Source organism: Schistocerca nitens, chromosome 3 (assembly GCF_023898315.1).
Source record: "Schistocerca nitens isolate TAMUIC-IGC-003100 chromosome 3, iqSchNite1.1, whole genome shotgun sequence".
NCBI lineage: Eukaryota > Metazoa > Arthropoda > Insecta > Orthoptera > Acrididae > Schistocerca > Schistocerca nitens.
In genome coordinates this window covers 641512186-641527664 of record NC_064616.1, presented here as the reverse complement: position 1 = coordinate 641527664, position 15479 = coordinate 641512186, and the positions used below count along the sequence as shown (strand labels likewise).

The 15479-nt window shown below is 40.3% G+C and overlaps 1 protein-coding gene across 1 annotated transcript in view; it reads right to left on the bottom strand.

Moving 5' to 3' along the window:
* LOC126248595 (rho guanine nucleotide exchange factor 17) overlaps positions 1 to 15479 on the bottom strand; it is a 650439-nt gene that overhangs the window by 198121 nt on the left and 436839 nt on the right. The window contains exons 7-8 of the mRNA XM_049949719.1: positions 12430 to 12767; positions 6462 to 6553 (exon numbers count right to left, since the gene is read on the bottom strand). Coding sequence (XP_049805676.1) covers positions 6462 to 6553; positions 12430 to 12767 — 430 coding nt within the window. The remainder of the gene's footprint in view (positions 1 to 6461; positions 6554 to 12429; positions 12768 to 15479) is intronic.

Sequence of the window (15479 nt, the reverse complement as noted above, 5' to 3'; positions counted from 1 at the left end):
GTGCCTGGGTGGTTCTGTCAGCAGGAGATTGCCCATTAATCACAGTTTGACAAACAGTTTTAAACAGTCAAGAAGTTTCAGAGAAAACTAACCAGTTTTGAATATCAAATACACTTTGTCTCTAGCTACAGCCAATCCAGTAGTCATAGAAACAAATTACCTGTTCTTAGATGTGAAATAAACTGCTGGCCATTAAAACTGCAACATCAGGAAGGATAACAAATAACAAAATTTTACTTATTGTGCATATACAGTATAATAGGAAGAACACACCATTAAAATGCAGGAGATTTTGGGGATGAACTGAGTGCATTCAGTATACAAACACAGCTGCCATGTTTGGCAACAACAACAGCTCTAACCTGCCTGGGCATCATGCTGAACTAATCACAGATGACAGATACAGGTATGTCATTCCATGGTACAACTCTATGCCAGACTTCATCAGTGATAGTTGCTGGCATCAAGGTAGGCCAGGATGGTATGGGCAATGTGCAGTTGTTCATTATCTTCTTGAGAGATAACATCACAGATGCCTCAAAGACAGGGAACAGCCACCAGCCATAGCAATCAGAAATGTAATGGCTACCAAATGATAATGTGAATGAAATCTGGTAATATACATTCTCCCCAAAGCTTCCACACATGAGATATCTATCACAATCAGAACTCATGTGAAAATATGACATAGTGCCACTCTTGTGTCCTGCGTTGTCATTGGGTACACCACTGTTGGCCTCCCTATCTCTGTTGCCAATTCACGGGAATCCACAACAATGGTCACCATGCTGATAATCTCTGATGATGTTCCAGACATCACCATACCATTCATTTGGATATTTGTTGTTCTCCAAAGAAGCCCATTTGTTAACTCAAGACACCTGATATATCTCTACGATTCTGCATGGATGATTCAACAGTATGTTTGTCCTTTCAGATACTAGTTACATGTGTGGAAATTCTGCATGGTGTGGAGTCTGACTCTCCTGAAGCCATAGATTCCATATCTGTTTACAGTCATGGGATCTGGAATGATACAAAAAACAATATCATCGAATGACAAACCACAATCTTGACATGTCACCAATCTGTCACTGTTGAGTTCTAACATGTGCTGGTAGACATTTATTCTTCCTACACAAGGCGTAACACAATCCTCTTACAAACTATCCACATGCAAATGTGATTTCTAAATGAGAAACCCATGTGGGGAAGCAATTACAGCTTGTGGCTTGCCACTCATATGCAAATTAGCCTTTAATGCAGAGATGGTGGGACTTCCCATCCTTCCAACTGTAGCCCACATGATCTGTAGGCCAGTACTGGTGGGTAGAAATTCGACAAATCACATAACTTATGTAGCTTATTGTGTTCAGATTTATGCAAAAGTGAAGTCTCTTGAGTTTCAGTCCAATTTGTATAGTAGTTTCCAAGAAAACTGACTTATTTCATAATTTTTAAGTGCATTAAAATGAGTTAGTAAAGGCTTAAATATTGAGTAATATGTGTAATATAGTATATAAACTTTGTCCTGAATTTTAAGTAAAATTCGAATTTTGGTAGAAAAACATGGTAGAAAACCATTCTTCTGGTTAACATAGAGGTTAGAAATTTGAGCACCATACTCAATAAGCAAAATCATGAAACTGTACCAGTTTATAGCCCCGTAAAAGTAATACTTTGAGATAAAGTACATTTTATTCAGATAATTTTGAAGGATAATGTCTACAACCAGGTCCAGTTACAGTATCTTTGTTTATTTAAGTGGACACTTTTAATCCAGATTCTCTGTAGAGGCATCCTCTACCACAGGAAAAGTTGACAGTTGTTTATAGTCCCAACTGGGAGAATTATTGTATTATATGAGGGGGCTGAGCGAAACACTATGAGAAAAGCATGCCCACTCTGCTGTCCACACACATGAGCATTGTGCACTACATTCCAGTGCAGCCAGTCTATCAGAGATGAGCTGAACACAAGACACAAATTGTTAAATATGTTTTTATGAATCAGTTTTTGAAGTGATTTGTAGCTAGACAAGAAATGAGGAAACATGTGTTAACAATTAGTCTTGGTGATGCAACTGTTCATGGCATTATAATGTATGGAAAGTTCTGGTTGAAAATTACAAATTATTTAGAAACAAAGAAATAACTAACTGAGAGATATAAGCACTGCATTGTCAATAGGCACACAGACAAGAGGTACAGAGCTCAACTAGCTTTCAGAATGCACTTCCTTTTTCTAACTGTAGGAAAAACATGCACACGAACTCACACATACACACTAACTCACATCCACACTCCTGTTTCTGTACATTGTGCTCAGCTGCCTACCAGCTCTTTACTGGCCCATGGTGAGTGTGCTGGGTAGAGGTGGAAGTATGGGGTGGGGTGAGGGGTGAAGTGAGGTGGGAGGTGGGGATGGGTTGGGGGGAAGCATCTAGGAGCTAATGGGAGAATGAGTACCTGTCTGTGGGCTAGCTAGGATTGCAGGTAGAGGGGGTAGGTGGCAGATGGTTGGGCCTGCGATTTTATACACTAGGGCATGAGATAACAGCACACAATTAGCTGAATTGGGTGTGGTTACTGAGGCAGAGGATGGTGTACAACACACACATGGGCGCACGCACGCACACACGCGCACACACACACACACACACACACACACACACACACACACACACACACACACACTACTGGGTGGGGGGACAGAGAGTTATTTTAGGTTTAGGTGAAGAAGGTTATGGGAGCAAAGGATGTACTGTAAGGATAGCTCCCATCTGTGCAGCTCAGAAAAGCGGGTGTGGTGGGGAGGATCCAGGGGACATTGGTTGTGAAGTAACCACTGAAATCTCGGATGTTGTGCTCTGCTGCATGTTATGCCACTTGGTGGTCTACCTTGTTTTTGGCAACAGTTTGGTGGTGACCAGTAGTTCTAGTTGACATCTAGTGGATGTCATTCCAATGTAAAATGCTGTGCAGTGGTTACAGCAGAGCTGGTATATAACATGGTTGCTTTCACAGGTGGCCCAGCCTCTGAAGAGGTAGGAATAGCCTATGACAGGACTGGAGTAGGTGGTGCTGGGTGGGTGGATTGGGCAGGTCTTGCATCTGGGTCTTGTACAGGGGTATGATCCCTGTGGCAGGGGATTTAGGGGTGGAGGTGTCATAGGGATGGACTAGGACGTTGCAGTGATTGGGTGGGTGGTGGAACACCGCTTTGGGGGAGGGGGGGGGAGGAGGCAGGAGGATCGAGGAAGTGTATGATGTCCCTCATTTGAGAGCACGATAATAGATAATAAATACCTGACAAAGGATGTGGTTCAGTTGTTCCAGTCCAGAGTGGTATCAGGTGACAAGGGGACACTTCTTTGTGGTTAGTTCCTGGGATGGATGTGAGGATCAAATGTGTGTGAGGATATGGCACAGGAAATCTGTTTGTGAATTAAGTCTGCAGAGTATTGCCTGCCTGTGAAGGCCTTAGTGAGGCCTTCAGCATACTGGGCGATGGGGTTCTGCTGGCCAGAGTGGCCGAGTGGCTCTAGGCGCTACTATCTGGAACCGCGCGATTGCCACAGTCACAGGTTCGAATCCTGCCTCGGGCATGGATGTGTGTGATGTCCTTAGGTTAGTTAGGTGTAAGTAGTTCTACCTTCTAGGGAACTGATGACCTCAGAAGTTGAGTCCCATAGTGCCCAGAGCCATTTGAACCATTTGGTGGGGTTCTCATCACTGCAGATGCATCTACCGTGAGTATCCAAGCTGTATGTGAGGGATTTTCTGGTGTGGGAAGGGTGGCAGCTGTCAAAGTGGAGGTACTGTTGGTGATTGGTAGGTTTGAACTGGACTGAGGTGTGGATGGAGCCACCTGAGAGGAGCAGATTGACATATAGGAAGGTGGCACGGTGGGTGGAGCAGGACCAGGTGAAGTGGATGGGAGAGAAGCTGTTAAGGTTGTGGAAGAAAGAGGGTAAGGTACACGAATTTGTTTGCATACCTTCCCTTCAAAGGTGAAGTAGTTATGTGTTAGGATGCAGTCGTTTAGGTGTGCAAGGTATGAAGTCATAGTTTTGCAATCTGCAGGGCATTGGGAGACAAGAAGGTCCTTGGGTGTATTGGTGTGTAGGGAGGTTGCATCAGCAGTGGCGAGTAGGCATCCGGGTGGTAACGGTGTGGGGATGGTGGAGAGCCAGTGCACGAAATGGCTGATATCTTTAATGTGGTAGACTAGGTTTTGGACAATTCGTTAGAGATGTTGATCAACAAAGGCTGAGATTCTTTCAGCAGGGCACTGTAACCAGCCACAACTGGGTGCCCAGGATTGGTAGGTTTGTGGATGTTTGGGAGCATATAGAAGGCAGGTGTGTGGGCCGTTGCAGAGGTGAGTATGGAGATGGGTTCAAGTGAGAGGTTGTGGGAAGGGCCTATGGATTTCAGCAGGGACTGGAGGTTATGGACTTCTGGGATTGGATCACCCTTGCAGAGCTTTATGTGGTGGTGTTGGACAACTGGGGGAGGCCCTTTGCCATGTAGCTACCCCAGTTCATCACAACAATAGTGTAACCTTTGTCTGCCAGGAGGATGATAAGGTCAGGATCAATTTTTAGGTTCTGTAGGGCAGTACTTTCTTTTGTTGAAAGGCTGTTGTCCTTATGGAGGGAACTGGGGAAGGACAGTGTGGCAAAGTTGATAGTTGGGAATTCCTAGAAGGTGACCAGCAGTTGGTTAGGAGAGAATGTGCAAGGGCCATGGTTGGATGGTGGTATGAATTGAGAGGGGAAGGGTTTAATGTTGGATTGGATTGGCTTTGGTTGGAGGAGTTGGTGGCGAAGAAGTGTTTGCACTGTAGGGAACAGGAGAAGGAGACTAGGTGTTTCACAGGTCCAACATGATAAAACCTGGGAGTAGGGCAGAATGTGAGGCCTTTGGGCAGGATTGAAACTTCTGAGGGCCCAACGCTTTTGGTGGAGAGGTTAACAACTGTTTTCTGAGATTGTTTTGGCCCTGGATTTCATGGAGTGTTGGTAGGGGTTTCTGGAGGATGTGATAGGTTGAAAATGTCAGATATGCAGTGTCTGGATGTTATAAGGTATTGAGGAGGATAAACACTGTAGGTAGGATGAGGGTTGGATAATGGTAGCCCAAGGGACCTTCTCTACCATACACTTCACCAGGTCCTGCTCCACCCATTATGCCACCTTCCTAGCCCTCAATCTCCTCCTCTCAGATGGCTCCAGCCACACTTTGGTTCACATCACACATCAGACCCGCCAATCACCAACAGTACTTCCATTTTGACAGCTGTCACTCCTTCCACACCAAAAAATCCCTCCCATGCAGTTTCACTGCCCATGATAGTTGCGTCTGTAGTGATGAGAACTCCATTGCCCAGTATGCTGAAGGCCTCACAATGGCCTTAACGAAGAGGCAGTACTCTGCAGACCTAATTCATAAACATATATCCTGTGTCATATCCTCACACACACCTGATCCTCACATCCATCCCAAGAACCAACCACAGAGAAGTGTCGCATTGTCACCCAATAGCACCCCGGAGTACAACAATTGAACCACATCGTTCGTCAAGCATTTATTATTCTATCATCATGCCTTGAAATGAGGAACATACTACCCCAGACACTTCCTACAAACCTCCCCCCCCCCCCCCAAAGTGGTGTTGCTGCCCACCCAACCTCCCCGATATACTTGTCCATCCCCCCAACCCCTGCCACAGGGACCATAACCCTGCAGAAGACCCAGATGCAAGACCTGCCCAATCCACCCACCCAGCACCATCTACTCCAGTCCTGTCACAGGATTACCCTACCTCATGAAAGAGTGGGCTACCTGTGAAAACAGCCATGTTATATACTAGCTCTGCTGTAACCACTGCACAGCATTTTACATTGGTATGACAACCCACCAGCTGTCAACTAGAATAAATGGCCACCACCAAACGGTTGCCAAAAACTAAGTAGACCACCCAGTGACATAACATGCAGCAGAGCACAACATGCGAGATTTTGATGGCTGCTTCACAACAAATGCCATCTCGATCTGAAATGTTAAACATTTACATATCCAAGCACAGTACACTTTATGCCATTGGCGTTTGTTACTCACATCCTTCATGATATTGCAGTTCTAGTGGCCAACAATGTATGACTGATCTTGTAAACATGCATCACTAGTTTAGCGTTGAGTCACTGAAAACCATGGTTCATCTAAGTACAGGAGAGTATTTATAACTTATAAAGACAGTACATACTTATTATACACAATGAGATGTGGAACTAGATACGTAAATAGAAGACAGAAAGGAGTGTATATTTTCATTACTATTTCAAAGATTAGTTTTTGCTTTGAAGCACACTTATTATTTGCTAGTTAACAGAAGAATATGAATTGCTAAGCAAAATTAAATTTACAATACTGTGAAGAATAAAGTCTGTATCATACGTTTTACTATCTCAACATCTTCAAGGAGGAGTCTCATTGCCATTCTGTGTTTGTTTCCTTCCAATTGCTGGATCAGGTTTGCTGGGAGGATGCTGAAACAGAACAGTATTCCAAAATTTAGTATTTTAATTTAAGATAAGTTGCTACAATTGCTTCAGATTGATAAAAGGCATCAATTCATCATATAGTTTAAGTGGAATAACTTGGACAGTGTTGACAGCAAAACAAAAAAGTACAAGTTTGAATTATCATTACTAAGACATAATTCATTGCCTGCAACTAGAAAAGTAGTAAAAATGAAAAGGTATAGAAAAGTGTCACACACAACTTTAACAGTTTAGCTGTGCCTCTGACAAGCTTAGCAGTCATGCATCATTTTCCTACACCTTTGATTTTACTTCTAATACCAAGCGAGGTGGTGCAGTGGTTAGCATACTGGACTCACTTTTGGGAGTGCAATGCTCTGCCACTGTGCCAATGTCAGTGTATGTTCCATCATTCAATTGTGTTAAAATAAAATTGAAAAAATTAAAACTAAGAAACTATTATATGTATTGTATAATATGTTTCTTTAATTCACTTCCAACGAAATACACTTTTTATCTGCATTTTTTAAAATATCCTTATGGTGTACTTAGAAGTTTTTGCATGTGAATAAAATGTCCAGTTCATTGTTGTTAATGAGCTAGAGTTACTTCACATACATATTTTAATTTTTTATTTGCTAGCCACTTCTGGAAGGGGTTTATGGAGAAGAGAGAGGAAACTATAGCCACATCTGTGAGTGTTATGTACAGTTTAGTTGTGTAAATGATGCAACTACCAATTTGCTCAAATGATGTTGCCAACAAAGAAATAGGAGCAGTGTTTTATGACTCATGTACTTTACCCACAGAACACTAGACTGACATATAGAGCACTTACACTGAGGTGACAAAAGTCATGGGATAGCAATATGTGCACATACAGTTGGGGGTAGTATCACATACACAAGGTATAAAAGGGCAGTGCATTGGCAGAGCTGTAATTTGTACTTGGGTGATTTGTATAAAGGTTTCTGACATGACTATGGCTGCATGGCTCATTACCATATCAGTTGGACCCTAGATGACTGTAAAACTGTGGTCTGGCCAAATGAGCCCTGATTTCAGTTGGTAAGAGCTGATAGTAGGGATTAAGTGTGACACAGGCCCCATGAAACCATGGACACAGGTCATGAACAAGGCAATGTGCAAGTTGGTGGTGGCCCTATATTAGTGTGAGTGGTGTTTACAAGAAATAAGCTGCATCCTCTGGTCAAACTGTACTGAACAGTTACTGGAAGTGGTTATGTTCAGCTACTAGGAGACCATTTTCAGCCATTCATGGACATCATATTTCTGACCAACAATGGAATTTTTATGGATGGCAGTGTGTCATGTCACCAGGCCACAATTGTTTATAATTGGTCTGAAGAACTTTCTATGGAATTGAAGCGCATGATTTGGCCACCCATATTGCCTGACATGAATCCCATAAAACATTTATGGTCCATAATTTAGAAATTTGTACATATACAAAATCCTGCACAGGCAACACTTTTGGATTATGGATAACTATAGAGGCAGTATGGCTCAGTATTTCTGCAGGGGACTCCCAACAACTTCTTGTTAATTTCTTTAAAGTCAGTACCACCATTAGGCTGTTTTTTTTTTTTTTTATTTTTATTTGCAGTGTTACATTTACACAATCACGATTTTGGCTTTAAGTTGCCATTATCGAGTGTTTTAATGTTATACAGTGCCTAAGATGGCATACTGTCATATTTAAAATATACTATTAGACATATTGTCTAAGGGTCACTATTTCTGGTAAAAGCCATGCCATCTTAGGCACTGTATAACATTAAAACACCTGATAGTGGCAACTTAAAGCCGAGATTATGATCGTGTGAATGTAACATTGCAAATAAAAAATCAGTCTAATGGCGGTACTGACTTTAAAGAAATACAGGGTGATTCAAAAAGAATACCACAACTTTAAAAATGTGTATTTAATGAAAGAAACATAATATAACCTTCTGTTATACATCATTACAAAGAGTATTTCAAAAGGTTTTTTTTTCACTCAAAAACAAGTTCAGAGATGTTCAATATGGCCCCCTCCAGACACACGAGCAATATCAACCCGATACTCCAACTCGTTCCACACTCTCTGTAGCATATCAGGCGTAACAGTTTGGATAGCTGCTGTTATTTCTCGTTTCAAATCATCAATGGTGGCTGGGAGAGGTGGCCGAAACACCATATCCTTAACATACCCCCATAAGAAAAAATCGCAGGGGATAAGATCAGGGCTTCTCGGAGGCCAGTGATGAAGTGCTCTGTCACGGGCTGCCTGGCGGCCGATCCATTGCCTCGGGTAGTTGACGTTCAGGTAGTTACGGACAGATTCGTAGGACTCTCCATACAGTTGACTGTGGAATTTGCAGCTCTCTGCTAGGTCTGCGATTCGATTTTCCTGGGCTGCGAACAAATGCTTGCTGGATGCGTGCTACATTTTCATCACTCATTCTCGGCCGTCCAGAACTTTTCCCTTTGCACAAACACCCATTCTCTGTAAACTGTTTATACCAACGTTTAATACACCACCTATCAGGAGGTTTAACACCATACTTCGTTCGAAATGCACGCTGAACAACTGTCGTCGATTCACTTCTGCCGTACTCAATAACACAAAAAGCTTTCTGTTGAGCGGTCGCCATCTTAGCATCAACTGACGCTGACGCCTAGTCAACAGTGCCTCAAGCGAACAAATGTACAACTAAATGAAACTTTATAGCTCCCTTAATTCGCCGACAGATAGTGCTTAGCTCTGCCTTTTGTCGTTGCAGAGTTTTAAATTCCTAAAGTTGTGGTATTCTTTTTGAATCACCCTGTATATTATGACTGTGGCCCCACATTATGAAAAAATTATTAAACTTCTTGTTAAGTTGCTGCACAATACCAGGCAAAATTAGGTCTGACATTATATTAGGAGGTATCCCATGTACTTTGTCATCTCCATGTATATTTCATATAAATGCAGCTGAAACTGCTTTAGTAACTGACAGATGTTTACAGCAACATACATTTCTACAGTTCTGACACAACTGAAAGGTTATCACGTTAAAGGGGCTACATAACAAAACTTACTTTCTAGGTTATTCAGAATAAACTTTGTTCAAATAACATAAATGTATGTATACACTACCCCACATTATCACTTGCTCATTGACTTTAAGAAAGCAAGTTATCACTTGGCATGACCCAAAAATAACAAACATTTGCTTTCCTAAATAAATTTGCACTGCATTGCTAAACAGGCTAAGTCCACCAAATAATTTTTTTAGTACTTCTATCTCCAGTAATCAATTTATAGTTCAGTCTTGGTACCATTCACTGTAAAATTGTTTGTGCACCTCAAGGAGGTATTCCTTCATACTTTTGATGTCTCTTTTCTTCTCTGAAAACAATCCTTTTGTACCAGTGACCTCACTGAATGTGATCATTTTGAAAAGATCATCTTGTCACCCTTTTTCCAACAATCTAATCATTTCCCTACCTCTATCTCAGCAAGTGTCTTTTCTATTTGAATTACCTCAGGCATGGTAATTGTAATCCATGAGGCAGAATTTACATTTACCTTAGATGTGTTAATGATTGTATAGCTTCTTGTGAAATCAAATCAAATCACATTAAATTTTACTATCACATAAAGCATCTCATACAATCAAAGATTGTGACATAGGTGACTTGTTAATTCTAACATTACATACAGACTAATAAAATTAAAATAAGTTTATAACACATTTCTTGTTACTTCTTCAGATACATATTATTTTACATGGTTATCATAAAAAAATATCTATGCTTATAATACTGTACATTTGCTATTACTTCTTTATACAGAAACTGTTATAATTTGTTTTCAATCACGAAATCTTCTACACTGGTAATAGCATTTAGTTTTCAGATGTTTTTCCAGGTCTCCTTCACTATTTTTTTTTTTTTATTACAATTCCCCTTCCAGATTTTATTTGTAAATTTCATGGCCATGTAATGTGGAGTTTCTTCAATAGTTTTAGTCTATGGGTACATAAAATGTTACTTAATCTGTGTGTAGTCTCATACTGATGCAATAAGTAGGTGCCCTAAAAAAGTTGTGGGTTTCTTTGTGAAAATGGACAATAGATCCATGACGGTCTGCTGAAAATTAATGCCTCAAGATTTTTTATGTGAAAAATTTTAAAGCTTTTTAAATAAAACAAATTTCATTAATGGTCTACATCCTTCTCCATCATGGGTGTATATTAATTCCTCAACATAGTGACCCTGATGGTAAATACATTTCTCCCAATGAGAAACTAGTTTCCAGAATGAGATTTTCACTCTGCAGCGGAGTGTGCGCTGATATGAAACTTCCTGGCAGATTAAAACTGTGTGCCCGACCGAGACTCGAACTCGGGACCTTTGCCTTTCGCGGGCAAGTGCTCTACCAACTGAGCTACCGAAGCACGACTCACGCCCGGTACCCACAGCTTTACTTCTGCCAGTATCTCGTCTCCTACCTTCCAAACTTTACAGAAGGAGAACTTCTGTAAAGTTTGGAAGGTAGGAGACGAGATACTGGCAGAAGTAAAGCTGTGGGTACCGGGCGTGAGTCGTGCTTCGGTAGCTCAGTTGGTAGAGCACTTGCCCGCGAAAGGCAAAGGTCCCGAGTTCGAGTCTCGGTCGGGCACACAGTTTTAATCTGCCAGGAAGTTTCAGAAACTAGTTTGTTGGTACCTTCATTGTAGAATGTCTGACTTTGTTGATGATACCACACCCTCATCTCTGCTTGCACTGCTTTATCACAATCAAAATGAAGTCCTTGACAGTGCTATTTAGTTTTGGAAACAGACAAAAATCAGATGGGGCCAAATGATTGATGACAGTAAACCCAAGGTGTTGCAGCACTCGTGTGTGGTCTTGCATTGTCATCCTGAAGGAGAGGATGCTCCATATGTATATGAACTCTTCAGATTCATGTTTTCAGTCATTTTAGGGTCAGTTTCTTATGTGCTGGCATAGTTACATTACTTACTGCCATAATATACAATACAATTTGGAGTCTCTAGTGACAGAGGGTTGCAATTTTCATCAGCAAAATGAGAATATTTACTGAGTAATATGCATGTCATATACAGGGTATATATAAATGAATATTGTTGTTTTAACACTTTATAATCTCTGTGGACAGAGATGAACCAACCTCCACAATTATCCTTCATTTTTATTTTTGTCTGGTCTCAGATGAGATGGAATCTCTCATTCTCTTTTTCTGTTTCTCTATGTAGGGAGGTATGTCTAATGGATGTGTGAAATTGTCATTTTTGTATATGGATATGCATTTACATAAAGAAGACATTGAAGAATGGTTTACATAAGGTTAACTTGTCAGATGATGAGTATTAAATTATCTGGTGGTAAGCATGATAGAAAATGATGGTGTTCCACATGAGTCATGCCATATATTAGAACCTTTATGTATGTGGAATAGCCCATGGTATACATCAATTGACAGAAGTAACTGTTAGAAACTACTTTGTGTATATTTTATTAGCAGTTAACTACAGTTAACATATGTATTTTTGCTTATAAAGGCAACAAAGAAACTTCATGTAAATCGTAATGAGTATGATATTTGAAGTTGTTGCTTTTCAATCATACTGAGTAGTTGCTGTTTATCTACTATTAATTGCTTAGTATTTACAGTAGACCATAGGTAATTGTGAATAAATCACAGTTAGCTACATGCTGTGTAAATAAAACATTGTTTACTATGAGCATTGTTGCACAGCATGCTGGCAGTGTGAATTTCAATTCTCAGATCTTGATAGTCAGAAGAATGGCTAGTAATAAATGTTTTTAGTTTGTTTAAAATTAACAAATCTAAATATCATACTCACGCTGAAGGTTTCCTGATAGCACCGCTGCGACGCTTAACTGTAGTAATAATGAGTAAATCATTAAAAAGGAACAATCCACGCTCTGGATTGCCAGAGCCAGCTGCATCTCCAGTAACAGACACCAAATCAAAACGCAGAAACACTCTATCTGGAGTGAATATATTGGAGCAGCCTTCAATAACATTTTCCAGTTCCCTAAGCATTGCTTGCTGTTGTTCTGCTTCCATACTTTCTCGTTCAGTACAGTTGATTTTCACAGCCAAGACATGTACCTCACGTTGTGCTGACAGAAGTAAGTTGTAGTCTGGATGGCTCTGTTCTGTGTTCTTGATAAGTGTCTGTAAAATATATCCAAATTATTTTTAGATGTTATCATATGTTTTTATGACTATGTTCACAAAGTAACATATAATAAAGAAATTTAACAATTTAAAATTTTTTTACATAGAATAAAAATGAAGTATGAAGAAACAAAATCCTTGCACAGACTAAATTTTTTATTTAAAAACAATTGTCTGCAGTTGGTGTTTTCTGTAAGTAAATGAAAGCAGTATTAGTCTTATGCTGCAGTGTTATTAAGACTATTGGTGTTTCAGTGGACCAAGAGCAGATTAAAGGAAATGGTGCAAGTGGATCACTTAAACAAAGAAGAAAGGATTCCAATTACTGAATTGTTTATTGCATATCATGATGCATTTCACATGCCCGGGGATAGACTGACATACACAGAGATGGTGAAACATGAAATTAAACCAAAAGTGTAAGGCAAAGTAATAAATATCTGAAAATATCAACTACCAGAGGTGCAAAAGGAAGCCCTCCAAAACAAGATAGATTCAATATTAATAAATGATTTCATTACACTGAGTACAAGTGGGTAGAGTTTCCCATTATTGATGGTTCCAAAAAAGACAGATGCTTCAGGGAAACAAAAATGGAGAATAGTTGTGGACTACTGCAGGGTGAATGACATTTGTATTAACACTGTATTCTGCTACCCTGTATCAATGACATTTTAGATTGCATAGGAAAAGCTAAGCACTTCAACACTTAGGACGATGCAAAGGGTTACCACCAGATGGAGATGATGGGGATAAAACAGCCTTCTATACTCCAGAAGGGCATTAGAATTCAAAAGGTTACTGATGGGAATAACAGATGGTAGAGCCACTTTTGAGAGACTGATGAACACAGTATTAACCAGATTTCAGGCACATAAGATGTGATTTAGATAATGTGTTCACATTCAGAGCTACATTAGAAGAGCATAATGCCAAACTAGAACAAGCATTTGAGAGGTTCCAATCACACAATTTAAAATTGCAGGTTGACAAGTGTGAGTTCCTACAGAAAGAGAGAATTTATATGGGGCACATAATTGTGACAGAAGGATTAAAAGCCAAACCACAGAAGAAGAGCATGATGTAAGAGTATCCAAGAACTAGCACCACAAAGCACTTAAAGAGCTTTCTGCTGAAGAAAGAAGCAAACTATGAGTGGGTGACACCACGGGAAGCTGTTTTCCAGGAATGAAATGAGAAAATAGCTAGCTCCCATCTTACAGTATCTTGATTTTACAAAACAATTCATAATTACAATGGATGCTAGCAAGCAGTCAATCAGTACCATGTTGAGCCAAGGAGAATTAGGACAGAATTTATCAGTAGCCTCTGCATTCAGAATGCTGAACCCTGCTGAGAAAGGATATACTACGATCAAGCGAGAGCTCTTAGCTAGAGTGTGGGCAGCGAAGCACTATTGGCCTTATGTGTACAGAAGATTCGAGCTACATCTGCACCTACATCTACATGGATACTCTGCGAAACACATTTAAGTGCCTGGCAGAGGAATCACTGAACCACGTTCACAATAATTCTCTACAATTCCAACCTCGTACAGCGCATGGAAAAAACAAACATCTATATCTTTTTGTGTGAGCTCTGATTTCCCTTATTTTACTATGAAGTTCATTTCTCTCTCTGTACGTTGGCATCAACAAAATATTTTCCCATGATGTCCACCCCAAATCCTGTATCATTTCAGTACACTCTGTCCTCTATTTCGTGATAATACAAAATGTGGGGCCCTCCTTTGGACTTTCTCAATGTACTCTGTCAGTCCTGTCTCGTAAGGATACTTCACCATGCAGCAGTATTCCAAAAGAGGACAGACAATCATAGTGCAGGCAGTGTCTTTAGTAGATCTGTTACATTTTCTAAGTGTCATGCCAATAAAACACAGTCTTTGGTTAGCCTTCATCACAACATTTTCTATATGTTTCCACCAATTTAAGTTGTTCATAATTGTAATTCCAAGGTATTTAGTTGAATTTATGGCCTTTAGATTCGACTGATTTATTGTGTAATTGAAGTTTAACAGACTCCTCTTAGCACTCATGCTGGCCGGTGTGGCCGAGTGGTTCTAGGCACTTCAGTCTGGAACCACACGACCGCTACGGTTGCAGTTTCGAATCTTGCCTCGGGCATGGATGTGTGTGATGTCCTTAGGTTTGTTAGGTTTAAGTAGTTCTAAGTTATAGGGAACTGATGACCTCAGATGTTAAGTCCCTTAGTGCTCAGAGCCATTTGAACCATTTAGCACTCATGTGGATGACCTCATACTTTTTGTTATTTAGGTATCAGTTGTCATATTTGCATCATACAGAAATCTTTTCTAAATAGTTTTGCAATTTGTTTTGATCTTCTGATGACATTACTAATTGATAAACAACAGCATCATCTGCAAATAATTTAAGACAGCTGATGAGATCATCTCCAAATCATTTATAGACACTGAAGAGCCAAAGAAACTGGTATACCTGCCTAATATCGTGTAGAGCCCCTGCGAGCATGCAGAAGTGCCACAACATGACATGGCATAGACTCGACTAATGTCTGAAGTAGTGCTGGAGGGAACTGACACCATAAATCCTGCAGGGCTGTCCATAAATCTGTAAGAGTACGAGTGGGTGGAGATCTCTTCTGAACAGCACGTTGCAAGGATTTCCAGATATGCTCAATAATGTTCATGTCTGGGGAATTTGGTGGCCA